At 41.7% G+C, this 15592-nt stretch overlaps 1 protein-coding gene across 1 annotated transcript; it reads left to right on the top strand.

Annotated features, from left to right (window-relative positions):
- Positions 1-971: 971 nt before the first annotated feature.
- On the top strand, positions 972-15323 carry CD7 (CD7 molecule). The gene is made up of 4 exons (XM_010007233.1): positions 972-1269; positions 12486-12833; positions 14171-14280; positions 15219-15323. Exons 1-4 carry the CDS (start codon positions 972-974, stop codon positions 15321-15323), a joined length of 861 nt encoding a protein of 286 aa, XP_010005535.1.
- Positions 15324-15592: the final 269 nt, after the last annotated feature.

The raw sequence follows: 15592 nt of genomic DNA, 5'->3' as shown, positions 1-15592 counted from the left end.
CTCCACGTAGTCTGGCAACTCAGCTGTAAACCTCATGTGTCATGGGATCTGGATATCTGCTGGAGATGTACCTGATGGAATTGTGCTGAGGGGTTTTGGAAGGAAAGAAAATCCTGGAATTACAGAATGGTTTGGGTTGGAGAGAACTTAAAGATCATCTAGTTCCAACCCCCCTGCATGAACAGAGACACCTCCCACTAGACCAGGTTGCTTCAAGGCCTTGGATATTTCCAGGGCTGGGGCAGCCACAGTTTCTTGGTGCACCCAGGGTCAATGTCTCACCACCCTCACAGCAAAGAATTTCTTCCTCATATTTCATCTAAATTTAACTCCTTTCCCTTGAAACTCTTCCCCTTCATCCTGTCACTCTCTGCCCTTGTCAAAAGTCCCTCCCCAGCTTTCTTGGAGCCCCTTCAGGTACCTGAAGGTGCTCTAAGGTCTCCCTGGAGCCTTTTCTTCTCCAGGTGGAACAATCCCAACTCTCTCAGCCTGTCTCCAGAGCAGCTCCAGCCCTTGGATCATTTCTGTGGCCTTGCTCCCAACAGCTCCATGTCCTTCCTGTGTTGGGGACCACAGAACTAGACACAGCTCTGCAGGGCAGGGTCTCAGGGGAGCAGAGTAGAGAGGAGGAATCACCTCCCTTGACCATGCTTCTTGTGAGGCTGCGTCTAAGCTCATCTGGGCAGAGGACCTTGTAGTTCAACAACAGGAATGTCTTTTAACTCAGTTCCCAGGCTGCCAGCTTCCTAGTTAAAACCCCAGAGGCAGCAGTGGGGGAAATATATTGTATTTCTACCTCAAAATTGTTTTGGGGGCTGGGCCCAGTACCACATAAAAATTGCCCATTAGCAGACAACGTTTCCTAATCCATGACTGGATTTGTCCACCAAAACTCCTCCCATTGCCTAACACCAACTTTCTGGCAAGAAAGCTAATTATTCTCTTTTTTTTCTTCTCATCTAGATATTGCCATGCCCAGTGGCATCCCTGCCAGAGGGACGCCAGACTCCTCTTCTGGCAGAACAGATGTGACAGTCTACAGCTGTAAGAGTGATTTGTGCAATTCATCCAACTATGAAGGCTGTGATATAATTGGTGAAACCCAAAATAAGGCATTTTCAAATGAAAGAATTGAGCTGGTGATCAGAAAAAGAGACATCATTGTGTGCTTCAGGCAAAACAATGTTTCTCTTGAAGGGGCTTATGTCATCTTCTGGGACAAAGTAGATGTGGGAGTAGGAGACTCATGTGGCATCCTGAATTCTGGAGGTATGTTCTACTGGGGCCCTGGCTGTCAACATATTTCTGGTCATGAAACTGAAGTTACATATTTGGGTAGTTAGTGTGGTTAATGAGTAAAGTAACTTGTCAAAATGAGTTTCTTTTATTAAAGAAGCCATTTACAAAAACAAAATTGTCTCAGGTCAAACATTGCTTCGCACTGCACTAGTAGAGGTTCAGAGAATTTCATGTTGCTCTGATTTATAAAGATACTTTTGGGTTTTTTTGGCAACATCAATTCTCATGGTGAAAATCTGTGCCAGTTTACAGTGTATGAACCCTACTTCAGTCAGAACATGCTGAATTCCAGCCCTAGCCTAAAAAGCCATTGTGTGCTGCTCTTTTCTGATATTCAGTAAAGAACCAGGTTTTCCTTCTAGCTTTCTCATAAAGCTGTCAAATTCAGGGATAAAAATGCCAGTCACCATGTGTAGGAAACACGTTGGCTCCAAGAGGGCAAAACCTCATCATGGATCAGGTCGCACAGGTGCAATTTAGTTGGACTTGATTCAGGTCAATGATATTTAACACCCAGCTGAATATGTGTGCTTGACTTTGCTCTCCCAGTTGTGGACGATTCTCTGAAAGTGGCTTTAATCACATCTATTAGACTTGGAGCATCCATTCAAATTTTAGAGCTGACAGACAAGAAAAAAATCCTCAATCTACATGTGCTTTTGTTCAGTCTGACATTTCCCCGTGTATTTAATTTCTGAGCCCTGCAAACAATTTCTCTCCTGGATTTATGCTTATCACTGTGAAATATCTACATGCTGTTACCACTGGGTAAAACTTGGGTGACACTAAAACATCCACAGCAAAAACTGGGAATTGCTGTAGACCTAGATGCCTTCCTTGAGAGGGTAACGGGTGGATGTGCCGATTGTGGGGATATGTAGATAGGAGGGAGTTTTCAAGGCAATGGCCTTTTCATTTCCCGCCTCTTAGAAGAGGAATAAGTTCTATAATAGCCCAGTGGTGTCCAGGCTGGGTGGAAGATGCACTCTGAGGTTTATACAGCTGCTGGTCTTGCTTCTTGTTCTTCTTTGGTTCTTGTGGGTAAATGGAAGGTGAAAATTTGGTCACAATTATTATCTGAATAGAATTGAAATGCAAAAAGGTGAGGATTAGCTTCTTGCAAATGTATTGGTGTTCTTAATTACCAGTGGAAACTTTTTTTTGCCTTCTTCAAATGTGAAGATTGTCTTTATTGGTTCATAGAATAGATAATCAGCTTTAGTGAGAAGAAAATATAAATGATGATTGGTTGGTTTAAGTAGTTGGTGGATTAAATATGATTGTAGCAATCTCCAAGTTGTTGTGGTCAATGAAGGATCCACTTTTAAAATCTATTAACCTCTTTAACTTTTTAAACCCTTGATTTAATATCTTATTAATGATCTGTTTTTTTGTCATTAAAATTATTTTTATCTTTCATCTTCCTCAGAAATTAGGAGTGATAGCATCACTAAAATTTGCTGCAAAGCAGAGATAAACCTCTCAGTGCTTCACCTCCCTCTGCAGTGCAACCCTGAAATGTCAGGTGAGGAAATCCAGGAACCACCAATCAACACCATGGATGAGGGAGAGCCTGGTGAGCCTGTTGACCTGTTTGTTTGTCCTTTGCTTTGAGAGTGTTTTGCCCAGACAGCTTGATGTGAACAGCTTTCCATGGGGATGTCCTGTGCATTCGTATCTTGAACCCACAGATGCTGTAGCCAGCCAAACTGAGCCAGCCTTTCCCCAGAACCCGTTTGTGCCCAGTCCTGGAAATATATATCCCTAGGTAACAATTAATCTAACTGTGGCTCTGGAGCTGTAGATACAGGGACACTGAGGGAAGGTGGAACGTGATGAGCATGCAACAAGTTTCCAGGAATTCCGCTTTCCAGTAAATCATAAGTAAGGAAATGGCACCAAGTTGAAAAACAGGAAATTCCACCTCAATATGAGGAAAAACTTATTTACTGTGAGGGTGATGGAGCCCTAGGACAGGCTGCCCAGAGAGTTTGTGGAGTCTCCTTCTCTGGAGACTTTCCAGACCCATCTGGACACGTTCCTGTCTAATCTGCCCTGGGTGTTCCTTCTGTAGCAGGGGGGTTGGACTTGATCTTCAGAGGTTCCTTCCAACCCCTGTGACTCTATGACTTCTTTTCTTCTGCTCTGCAGGTAATCTTCAATTTTTGGCTGCTGAAAAGAGCAGCACTGCTGTCATGGTGGCAGTGCTGGTCCCTGTACTCTGTGCAGCAGCACTGGCAGCGTACTGTGTTTGCTGGAACTGCGAACGGCCGAGGTATGGTCTGGCAACTGGTCATGTTTCCTGTGGGTAATGGGCCTTACAGGCTGTGCTGGCAGTGGGAAAAGCTTACAGGGTTTTCTTTATGGTCTCATTTCCCTAACATTGTTTGTGGGGTCAGTAAATAAATGATACTCACTGCAAAGGAGAGCCTGGGCCAACAGCTGGTCTGAACTCCACCTCTGCAGTTGGTGCTGTGACACAGCCCTCTCTCAGCTGGTGGTGGTATGAAATACAAGCACAGAATTTCTTTCCTCACTGCTCCAGTAATACAGGCAGTGATTGCACTGCTCAGCCTTACCTCCAGGGGATCCAGTTCCTTAGGGTGGTCTCAGTCTGCACCATTGCTGTGCAGCTTACCCTGCAGAGCTTATTCCAGCCCAGGAGACCACTGAATGTCCTGTGGGTGAATGGTTCCCCCTCACAGCTCTGCCCACTCCAGAGCCAATTTTAACTGAAGAAAGAATATCTTCCTAAATGCATCCAAGGGGGAAGTTTGTTTTGCAAACTAATATGCATGGAAGAGGTGGGATAGGATTTATGGAGTAATCAGGGAGTAATGTGAATGAAATCTGGAAATCCCTGTCTTTCTCTGCATCACTCTCTGCTCTTCCCTCCTTCACAACACAGACACTTCAGTGTTCTTCAAGTGGGACAATATTTAACTACCTCTTCCTTCAGCACTAGTTGTGCTACAGTGGAGGATAGAGCTTGGGGTGCCAATGTGCTGTTGTATGGCAAGGAATCACCTGCCATCCATGGGGAGGATTTGTGGACAAAACACAAGGCCTGTGGGTCTGTTTGAGATGCTCAGAAACTTCAGCTAAATATAAACTGGGGGAAAAAAAACAACTGCAAGTCTGATAGCTTTAATTCTTCTAAGTAAATCCTTGCTAATGCTGATACTTTGTACTTTTTTTGCTGTTGTTTTTCTAGGACCTGTCATAATATTCTCTCAAACTCTGAATGGTAAGATTTTACTTTTGGGGGTTTATATATGTTGATGAAATCACATTACTGCATGGGCAAGGGGGCAGGCTAGATGTGTTTGCTAGGACCATGTTCAGTGGATGCCCATTTCCTCCCTACATCAACTCTGAGTCAATAGATTTTAGCCCCTAAATGACTTTGCAGCCATTCCAGAACTCATTTGTTCTTCTTTTACACACTTGTACAGACATCCAGTCCCAGTAAGGCAAAGGCTGCCAGGACACAGTGACCAGGGCAGGGGCTCAGCAGGGACACCACTCACTGGGCAATGAATCCTTTCACCTTTCAGAGCAAGAGGTGGTCCTGCAGCAGAAAGGACATTGTAACAGCCCTGAGGACTTCACACTGTAAATTGCCAAGCCAAAATAAAGGCAACTGGATTAGAATTCTCCCTGAAACCAACCTGTGCCTTTGGTGACCTCAGAGATCTTTTTCTTTCAATTCTGCAGCTGTTGAAAAAAATCCCAGGGACTCCTGACACCAAAACCCTCACACTTACTTGAAAAACATCTACAAATGAGAAGACTAGGCCTCTGTGCCAGCTGCAAACTCCTCAGCAAGGATGGACAGTGTTCAGCCAAAGAAACATTCTCATTTATACAAGAACTCATGGTAGTTTTCATAAATGTACCTTCACCAAATCCCTGTGTTCACTGAGGACTCTGATTGCCACAGTTGTCCATCTCCAAACCTTCATGAGTAACACAGGAAGCTCTCTGGATCTGCCATCCTCTCCTGATGCTTTGTTGAGGACAGCAGTCATCACAATATCTGAATTCTCTCAATGGTTTCTATGAATGAAACTACAAGTTAATATGAAATTCTTCATAGACCTGTGTCTGTGCTGAGGAAGAAAGTGTTGAACCCTGAGGCAGATGCTCTCTGTGCCTTCCATTTCATAACACGATAGCACACCCATAGGTCTTTTTTTTTTTTTTAATTCTCAGGTGATCTCTAGATCTGAAAAAGCATGACATAGAGGTGACTGGTTAGGTGAATTAGAGGGGCTTGGCCTTTTGAACAGACATTTGATTTTGCAGTCACCTGCAGGTTGAAGACATCTTTGTGTGCTTGTTCCTGTGCAAGTGCGGATGAGAGGGTTATATCCAGCTCCCTCAGAAACAGCATTGGGTCATGAAGGCCAAAGCCCCCTCCCAGGCTGAACAGAAGTATGATATCAATCTCCCTGACATATTAGGTCATGATACTGGCAATTTAGTGTAGGACACTTTGAGCAGTGACTCCAGGGGATGAGAAAGCATATTGACATACCTGCTGTTTCCTTATCAGAAAAGACTTCAACATCTCTGCATCTGAAAACAGGTTTGGGCATCCTGCATGCAGACAGTGTGTGATGAGTGCTGTGCTCCAGAGGTCCCCATCTGGTGGTTCAGAGCTGGTGTGTCCTCTTCAAATGGTTCAGCATTCATGCCTGACTGGAATAAATCCTCAGAAGTTTGCATGAGACATCATTGGTATTATCAGGCTTTTGAGCAAAAAGCAGCAGCAGCAGCACAACTGGAATAGCATGTCCATGGGACAGTATGAATACTTGTTGGATTATTTTTACATGGTTTAGTTCCCCCTAAAACTGTACCCAAAACTTCCAGAATGAAATCTCAAAGTCAGCAAAAAATGTTACTAATTCATTTTGGAAATACAGAGAAGCCCTGGTGCTGAAATTTGGCTCTTGTTTGGTATAGAAGACTAGTGCTGTTATTTTTGGGGTTGGTTTTGTTTGTTTGTTTGTTTGTTTGTTTTTACCCTCCCCTGTTGGGGCTTTCCACCCATATTGAGCTAAGATACCCTTTTAACTCAGCCCTCAGCTTATTTTTTAGATTTTTGTCTCTTCAATTTTGATGTGGTGGGATGCAGTTAAAACTTCATGCTGAGATGGCCATCCCCAGCTATGGAAAGGCTTGTAGGTATTTACTGATGATGTTATTTTGACTGATTTGGTTGTGAAATCTGTTACATCCTGATCAATGTTACGTTTCTTCAGGAAGCCAAGGAGTCCAGACTGTGCAAGGATTCAGAGACAAAAGAAAAAAACAACCTCTTTTTGCTGCACCTCAGCACAATTGCAGTTCTCATTTTTTTTCTTAGACCAGAAGTGTTGGAAGCTTTCACAAGTAGAGTTTTGACCCCACTGTAGCTACTTTTGGTTACTTTTGGTTCTGTTTCTCTCTGTTGTAAGTCCTTGCTCTGTGGGTGCCTCTGAGGAAGTGCCAAGTGCTCCATTCACAGAGCCAAGCTGTGTGCTGTGCTACTGCAGAGTTCCACTCAGGTACACATGATTTTCCTATACCTAGAAAAATACTGTCTTAAAATTGAAGGCCATGGAGTTATTTTGCATGAGAATGAGAAAAACAAATTTTCCTATGTATACATGTGGAAAAATCTGTGTGTGTGTGTATAAACTGTTCAAATGGGTGGCTGGCACTGGGAGGTTTTGGTATAAACTCAGATTTTTAGTTCTTTCAAAATGAGATAAAGGGCTGTTTGAGAACTTGCATTGTATTCACTTGAGGGATCCAGGTTTAATGATGTTCAGATTTAATTTCTACTCTTTTAACACAAATTTGGGCCAGAGAGCTGGGCATGTTTTGAGAAGAAAGATTACACAGATACCTCTGCCCAGTGATAGGTGCTTAGCTGAATTAGTCACGAGGCATGGGAGTCACACACTGATCTTTGTGGCTCACTCAAGCACACTCTCCTTTACATCTCTTCTGGTAATGATTATGTGGCTTGTGCTGTTCAGAGGCATCAGAGGTTTCACTTTGCCCCTGAGTTGTGGGATGATTTGTGTTTGCCAGCACACTCCAACTCAGGAGCATCTGTTAAAAATAGCCTTAAACATCTAGAGGGTTTGTTCAGTGCATTTTGAATTGTTTTGCAATATACAAATATAGGCAAATACTTAGTAACTTTGGTAGTTTTTAAATTCCATTAACAAGTGGTCTCAGTCACCAAATGCCATAATATGATAGTTATAATTTTGTTTAAATGATTTTTTTGTTTGTTTTTATAATTGTTACATGTTTGTGATTGTACTTATCACAATAAAATACCAGCTTAAAAAAAACTGGCTATTCATTGGTAACCCTGTATTGGTTGTATTGGTATTTGGTATATTGATCTCTCTCAGAAAGCATCACCATCACGTGATTCCCAAACTCATAATCATAAGTATTGTTACATAATTATGATTAATATAATTACTATTATGTAATTATAATAATATAAGAATTGTTATAATAATGATAGTAATTATAATAATTACAATATTGATTATTATGTAATTATAATTGTTATTATGTAATAATAATTATGTAATTATAAGTATTAGTGTCATGATTCACTTCTCAAGTATTGCAAAATCAAAGAGGGAGACTAAGAGATGTCTCCTGGCATCTGCTTGTGTCTCCAGTAGTGAGCCTGTGTTGGGCAACCTGAACACACATTTCACAACCTGCCTGAACTTTCTTTACAATAATTGATGGCATTTTGAAGCTCATTCAAGCAGCTCTTTGGGAACACAGCAGGTCCTGTGCAGACACTGCAGCATGTGTGATTAGATGTGGAGCCAGGGAGCACACAGGAGTTATGTACTGTGCTGCTGATTGGCACTTATACCCATTGTCATTGCCCAGATACAGATCAAACCTGTTGTTTCGTGAGCAGGGTTTATATAATAATTAAAGGTTTACCTGCAGTAATAGAGTATCTCTCATCTACTTGCTCCTTACACAGCCAAGACTTTGCATTTGCAGCCACCAGCCAGGCAGCCTGTGAAGCCCATGGGAACACTGGCAGCCTGAACTGATTGTACCAAGCACCTACATTCCCAGTGAGGCCATAGCTGGGAGATAAGATTTTGACACCATGAAGAGCAACTTTGAGTCTTACCTTTTCTCAGTTGACTGTAAAAGGCAGGTAGATACTCCCCATATAGAGACTCTTTCAACCCTGCCCTCAGGGCTGGGGTTTGTTCAGTAGTAGGAAACTATGGGCGTTTTAAGTGTGAAGTCAAAACCAAGATACACCTCTAGACAGTCTGTCTTCCCCTTCTCTGTCACATTTGTTGTGACACTGAGGCAAAATAAGCACGTTGCTGCCTTCTTTGAGTAGATAGCTAATGTAGCTGGAAGAAAAGGAAACTTGTGGTAAACAACCCTTTCTTCAGGTCTTTAACTCATTGATAAGATAATAGAGAACAACTCAAAAGACTTTAAAATGCTGTGGATCTCATGGGTCCCAACTGCATCTCTTCTGCTTCTCCTGTGCTTCCCTGGCCAGAACGGTACGTACAACAGAGATGCTCTTATGTTTCACAAGTCTCAATATTTTATTTCCTTTTAAAATGTTTTCTCCATGTAGTCTAAGATCCGAAGCATCTTCCTGACAAATTCACCATTAGGTGGAACTTTGAAAAACATTCTCTGAAATGATAGATTGAGTTTTTAGAAAAAAATCATCTGGTCGTAACTTTTCTACACAGAAATCATTCTCTGTAGAAGGTGTGGAAGTTGTTTTCCCAGTAATTCAACATGAACTGTGTCTGTATGATTAAGGTTGACAGGGGGATCCCACTTCTGGATAGAAATAATTAGCGATATTTACTAGGAACATAATTATTGAAGGTGTAATTTACTTAGAAATATCCATTGTGGGTATTGTAGCTATTGAGAGTACAAGCTGGAGGCACTTCTGAGGAAAACTCTAAATCTCTGAGGAGAACACGCTGAGGAAAAAGATGCTTCCATGCAGTTAGTCCTTTTCCACCCTGTGACAACTGACAGTAACTGGAAGGGATCCATAAATCAGCATGTCTGGAAGGGAGATGCAGTGCAACTGGTGAGAATATTTATTTTGAGTAGTTCTGCCATTCTTTAGTTGTTGAGGGGTCAATATACTTTTCTAAAACTGTTATTTAAGTCTTGAACCCTGATCTTTTGGAGAAAACAACTGAGGACCTGTGGCTGTCATTAGCTCCTTGGCTTCTTAGACCACCTAAGTGTGGGTCAGCTTAGAAGTACTGACTTGAGGCTGATGGAATGAATTTCCTGGGCTTTTATTCCCTGCTTCTAAAGGCTGAGTGCTCTGCATTTCTCCAGCCTTCTCCATCACCCTGTTCCTCTGCTGCTTTGGGAGATAATTGTTGACAACATTTGGGTTGCCTTAATTCCTCCTCTTGGTACTGTAGGAGGAATGTCCTTGTGTCAGGTCAGGTTGGATTGACCAACTGTGTCTAAATTTCCACTATCTGTAGTTGACTTCTGAGTTTGTTCCCTATTAAAGGAAATTCTTTTCAGTAGATAAGGGTCCTCATTTGCTTGTTAACTGGATAATTCTATCCTTTCCATACTGTATTTGTCCTAGATATACAATACTCCAGATCTTCTCTTACTTGTAGTGTAATTTCTTTTAGATATTTCCTGTTCTCTGTTCCTTGCAATTCAAACAGTACTTGCTGTTCCATTTGTTTTCAGAATTGAGGTTATTAGTGAATTCAAAGGGTCTTGTAATCTATTTTTAGACCTTTGTTTCTTAGTATAGGCAAGAGTTACATCTTCTGCGGTTCCCTTCCTAAGAGACTAAATCATTCAGTTTCCTGGGGTTGCTAATGCCTTCTTTGGAAAAAAAAAATTAAATCTGTAATTTTGTTCCATTTTCTGCCATTTTTTGATCCCTTTGAATTCCAGATTTAGATCCTCAACCAGCTCCAATTATAGTTTGACAGCTACCAGGATTATGCTGAGAAGCTACAGAGTAGATGACACTTTTTGCATGAGTGACAGAAGCCACTTTAAAAAAATTTTTTTGCCAGTATCTTTTAAGCTTTTGGGAGATGCTGAATCACACAGGTCAGTGACACTGAAAGGCACTGTAGGATTCAGGACAGCCAAAAGGTGGTTTTCCCAGGATAGCAGGCCTAAGGTCCAGTCTTGCAGAGCTGTTCTGTTGACAGGGAAGTTGTTTTTGAAAGCTACTTGGATAATGTATCAAGAAGAACTCTGCTACCATAATTTCAATTACACATCTCTTATTTTTAGGTGAAGAAAATGAACAGTCAACAGACACAATCAGTGTTTGGGAAGGAGACTCCATCAACATAATTTGCTCAATGAAAGGTTCAGAGAATGAACTGGTAACCACCTTGACAAGTAGCATACGGCTGGAGAATGTGATACAGGCTTCCAAGCAGGGTTCTCCCTACATCCATCCTGCTCTGGCTAATCGTACTGAGTACTCAAAGGATGGGAGGAATCTCAGGGTAACTCTACACAATGTACAGGAATCTGATTCTGATATCTACCAGTGCTTTACGTTTCTTAAAACCACACGCTATCACAGAAAGCTGAGGGGGAAGACAACCATAGTCCTGGTGAAAGGTATTGCAATTCCACCTTCTGTATTGTGAATTAATAGCTACAGATATGTATTTTAAGTCAAAGATTGGAAGAAAGCCTGATGGGAGGGAAATTCTGAGGGAACTTACCCCATGTCTGCTCAGATAATGTCCTGATTTGAAGGGAAGTGTGGGTCTGTTCCCTGAAAAAAAAAAGAAAGCACCTTAGGTAGAAAAGTACCAAGAAAACCCCTAGAACATCAATTCATGACTAGTTTAATCCTACCTACAGCTTTTTACATGAGTCATAGGTGGCTGCAGCAGTCTGCAAACAGTGAAAAGCTCTTTCCAAAACAGTCAGTCATATTTGCAGTGTTTGTTGTAATGAGCAAAGCAATGAGCCTTTCTTTTTGGTAGTGTTTTTTGCAAATCTTTTGGGTTTACTATTTCATCTTAAATGACAAGTTGATAATAGGGAAGCTGGTGCCAGGCAGGGTTTGCAAGTTGGGCAGTGGATAAAGAGATGTGAAGTTTTTGTCTTCTTAACAAGCAGTTGATGAATGAAAGTTCTCCTTTTGGCTGTCATTTCTGATTAGGGGAAGAATTATTCTCATTTTTGGCATTAGAAGAGGCTTGAGTCTGCAATGCTCTTTGGCACCTACTCCTCTCCATACCTGCCCTTCGGATGAGACGATCTAACCCAAAACATCTTTACTAAAAATTGCAGGGTTTTCTTCCTTTCTTCTCTTTACCAAAAATTACAGGGTTTGCTTCCTTTCCTTTCCCCAAGGCATGAAAACCTAATTGATTGCTGGGTCAGTAATAGTCATTTGTATCTCTAATGACTTACCATGTCCTTCCTTAGGCTTCTCTTTTCAGACTTCTCAACTTTGCTTTCTCAAATTAACTCCATCTGGTTGCTTATGTACTGTTTCTCCAAATTTTTTTATTAAATTACCTTATCTCTTTGATTCTGATCCTCTTCCCTAAAATGCCTGCAGCTTTCCCAGATTTATCTTTTGTACAAATGTGAAAAATTGTCTTTATTCCCTCAGCCACGTGAATGATAATGTCAAAAGGAACAGGGCATGTCCTCGGAGAAACTCAGTGAAATATCTTCTCAGCTGGAGAGCAAGTAATTAATAACTGCTTTTTTAAACCAAAGTTGATGGTGCTCTCTTTGTATGAATTTATCCAGACCAATAGACCCCAGATCTTTTAATTTATCTCACTGGAGAAAGAATCATGTCTCAGGGGCAAGCTGCTGAGGCTGTATTCCCTTAGAAGTGCTCAGTATATGTATTTTTTTGGTAGGTGGAGACCCTTCACAACCAGGTAAATCTGTCTGGTCGGTCCTACTTTCAGATCTTGGGGCAGGAAGACACCCCAGCCTGCACTGAAATGGATCCTTCTTCTCAAGACGTGTAAAAGTAGCCTTTTAAAAAAATAATTTGATCTACATTTCTGTGGTCTGTTTCTTTCTGTCCTTGACCCCTGTAATTGCTCCCTGGTTAAAATGCACTGTATAAGTCTGTGGCAGCCATTGATCTCTCTTGTTTTCAGGTAACACCAGTGGAGCTGTGGAACAGTCACCACTCTATGTGGCTGCTGAGCCAGGCCAGTCTGTCAGCATCACCTGTGCACTGCAAAGCTCACAGGAAGACAAGGGGATCTACTTGCTCAAGACTCACACGCGACATGAGCAAGTGCTGTTTGTGTCAGGCCGGAATGTTTCAACTGTTTCTCCTGCTTTTGCTGATCGTTTGGAGTATTCAAAGGGAGAAAATAAAATAGTGGTGACTCTACACAACCTGCAGAAAAATGACAGTGATATCTATGTGTGTGCTGGGGTGCCGAAAGGTTCCCTTTTCCTCTCAGCAAACAGAAGTGGCACCATGATGCTGGTTAAAGGTACCGTCCTGTTGCTTGTTTAACCATAACTAACTGTAGGCATGTTGGAATATGAAAGATGGGCTACAAGCTTGCAGGACTTCAGTCAGGACAGGTGAAGCACAAAGCCATGGCTAGACTTCTTCCAGTATCTGGGAAGTTTGGAGAAGTGCTCAAACTCCTCTGTGCTAGGGCACAGAAACAGGCACTGTTTCTACCTGCCTTGTACAACTAGAGGGGGTTTATAGAGGAGAAAACTTGCTATAATCCTGCATAATTTTAAAAAAAGGCCAAAATCAGACGACAACTTCTTCAGTTTGTCTGTGAACAATGTGTCAGTTTTAGGAAATGATTCAGTATTTTTAGCTTCAGTTCTGTGACCTTAACGTGACATAAATGTATGTTAGAAACTATTCCCTACAGCAAGTCTTTGTGTTTAAAAGTAGGTCACACCTGGGAGTACAGAACAAGTCCTCAGGCATTTACTTCAAGTGCCACAGATAATAGCAGAGATGATCTCACATACTGTTACTAGACACTGAGCACACTGACCATGTTCCAAAGACAGGGGTTTAATTTTTCTGCAGGGTGGTGGTGGAACCATTTGCTAAGATGAAGACAAAATCAGCAACGTGGTGCTTTATTTTGATCTTACTGGTGTAATTTAACCTTCTTCATTGGGCTTTGATGAGGTCTTTGGGTAATTAAAATCAGGTTTGCATAGACCCCAAGGGTTGCAAAGGATCTATCTGCAGCCTACAAAACAGGCTGTGGTCTCGTTCTGTGCCACTAAGCATAACTGGTGTAACAACTCAGTAACATGGGTTGTGAAAAATGGCAGCTGCACATCAAAGACATGGGGTTATCACCAGATATTCTGTTAGTCAGATATGAATTGAGGTTTTATAGAACTGTAACCCTGTCCACTAGCACCCCAGCACTGTTCAGTGTGTATCCTTCAGATCATAGTAGCCTCCTAGTTCTGCCTGTGCTGCTTGCAAACCTAGACATGATATATCCCTATATACTCCTGGATGAGTCCTCTATGTTCCTGTAGTCCTGCAGTAAAACATTTTCTGTTTCCTTTATGAGTGTGTGATCCTGCTTCTCTTCAGTGCTATAGAAACTATCACCTTTGTAGAGTGCTCCTCACAGACCCTTCACATGCCATCTCCAGTCCTTACCAGCCTGGGAAGACCACGGGGAATGCCAGTGGGAATACTAATGGGATGACAAATGTGACTGTGTAGCATCTTGTTGGAACCTGATTTCTTGCTGAGCAGCAATAACTTTTTTGATAGTAAAAAACAGAATACTGCCTCTTCCTGTTTATAATCCTAATATAATTTCCCATGCAGAAGTGGAGCAGACAGGCTGCAGCAGCAGTTCCTGGGGCATCTATGGCCTTACCATCGTGGTGGTGATACTGTTTTCTGCACTGATGTGCTCCATCTTGTCCCATGTCAATGTAAGTCTGCTGGGTCAGGTGAGGGAAAAGTGCCTTTGATATTCTTTGGAAGTAGTTAGTCAGTCAAGCAAACATTAGACAAACCCAAGGAATCATGGCTTTCAATTGTCTTATCTTTGCCCTCGGTTAATGTTTCCCGGGTGTCATCTCTGATGTTCCTGTAACTGTTCATAAATGAGATGCTGTTTGCCTTTTGATAACAAAACTCCAGGCAGCCTGTCAGTCAACACCACAGCCAGGCTTTGTACCTGCTTCCCTGAACAGAGCACCTCACTACTCTGTTTTTCTTTCTTTTTTTTTCTCTGTCAAATGGGAGTGGAGCTGTAGATACCAATCATATAATAGATGCAAGAGAATGTTTGGAGGGGGACACAATAACAACAAAAGGTCATAAAATGTCAGAAAGTAACTGTGGGAGAACAATTTTGCCATAGAAAAAAGGCAACCGAGAATATTTTTTTTTCCCTTTACTGGTATTATTTACAGTCATATTCTGCAGAAAATGCCCAGAAGTTATTTGTCTTTGATAGATTCTTCTGCTTTATGAAGGTTACTCAGAATTAACAGAGTGTGAATCACTGGCCAGGATCTGATCTTGTCCCTCCATTTACGGCTTCAGGACTGCTAAAACCAAGCAGCCCTGTGGGAAGTGGTCTCTTGTGTTATCAGCAACAAACTCAGGATAACCTTTACTTATGTTGGGACCACAGTTACATCCCACTCTTGAAGGAACTTCTAGTGAAATCACATTAGACTGACAATAAAATTTAAATAGGTTGACAATTGCCACCTAATCCTCTAAGACCTCTTTGGCTTATGAGAGGAAATGTAAAAGTACATTTCCACTTCAAACAGATGGACTCCTAGGAAATAAATTGACTCCTTGGTTGGGCCCTTTTTATGGTCTGTTCTGAATGGCTGTTTGCTTTGTTTTTCAGTTGAAGCAATATTTCAAAACCAGGAAAAGAAATGAAGTATATGAAGATATGTCTTACAGTTCTAGACGTAACACCTTGGTCAGAGCCAACACTTACTCCGGCTGAAATTAAGGTTCTGCCAGCTGGGACCTTGAGATCAACTATTCCTTTACTGGTCTCTCTGAAAGTCACCTTAGCAACTTGATGCAGTAGCTGATCTGAAAATGTTACCACCTGCCTTCTTCAGTGGAAAGAATCACAGAATCCTAGGGGTTGGAAGGGACCTCAAAAGATCACCTAGTCCAAGAAAAACCCACCTCATTTCCAAAGCTGTTTCTGATTTTTGATCACTTGTCATTTTATTCTTTTTCTTTCTTTTTTAGATGTATAGCAAA

This window comes from Chaetura pelagica, unplaced genomic scaffold, assembly GCF_000747805.2.
Source record: "Chaetura pelagica isolate M959 unplaced genomic scaffold, ChaPel_1.0 scaffold180, whole genome shotgun sequence".
Classification (NCBI taxonomy): domain Eukaryota; kingdom Metazoa; phylum Chordata; class Aves; order Apodiformes; family Apodidae; genus Chaetura; species Chaetura pelagica.
The sequence above is the reverse complement of the archived record's forward strand: the minus strand, read 5'-3'. Positions and strand labels throughout refer to the sequence as shown.

Coding starts and splice junctions, on each gene's coding strand:
- CD7 (XM_010007233.1), top strand. CDS start 972: ATGCCCAGTGGCATCCCTGCCAGAGGGACGCCAGACTCCTCTTCTGGC. Junction 1,270..12,485: donor TGGCATCCTGAATTCTGGAG/GTATGTTCTACT, acceptor TCTTGTTTTCAG/GTAACACCAGTGGAGCTGTG. Junction 14,281..15,218: donor CCATCTTGTCCCATGTCAAT/GTAAGTCTGCTG, acceptor TTTGTTTTTCAG/TTGAAGCAATATTTCAAAAC.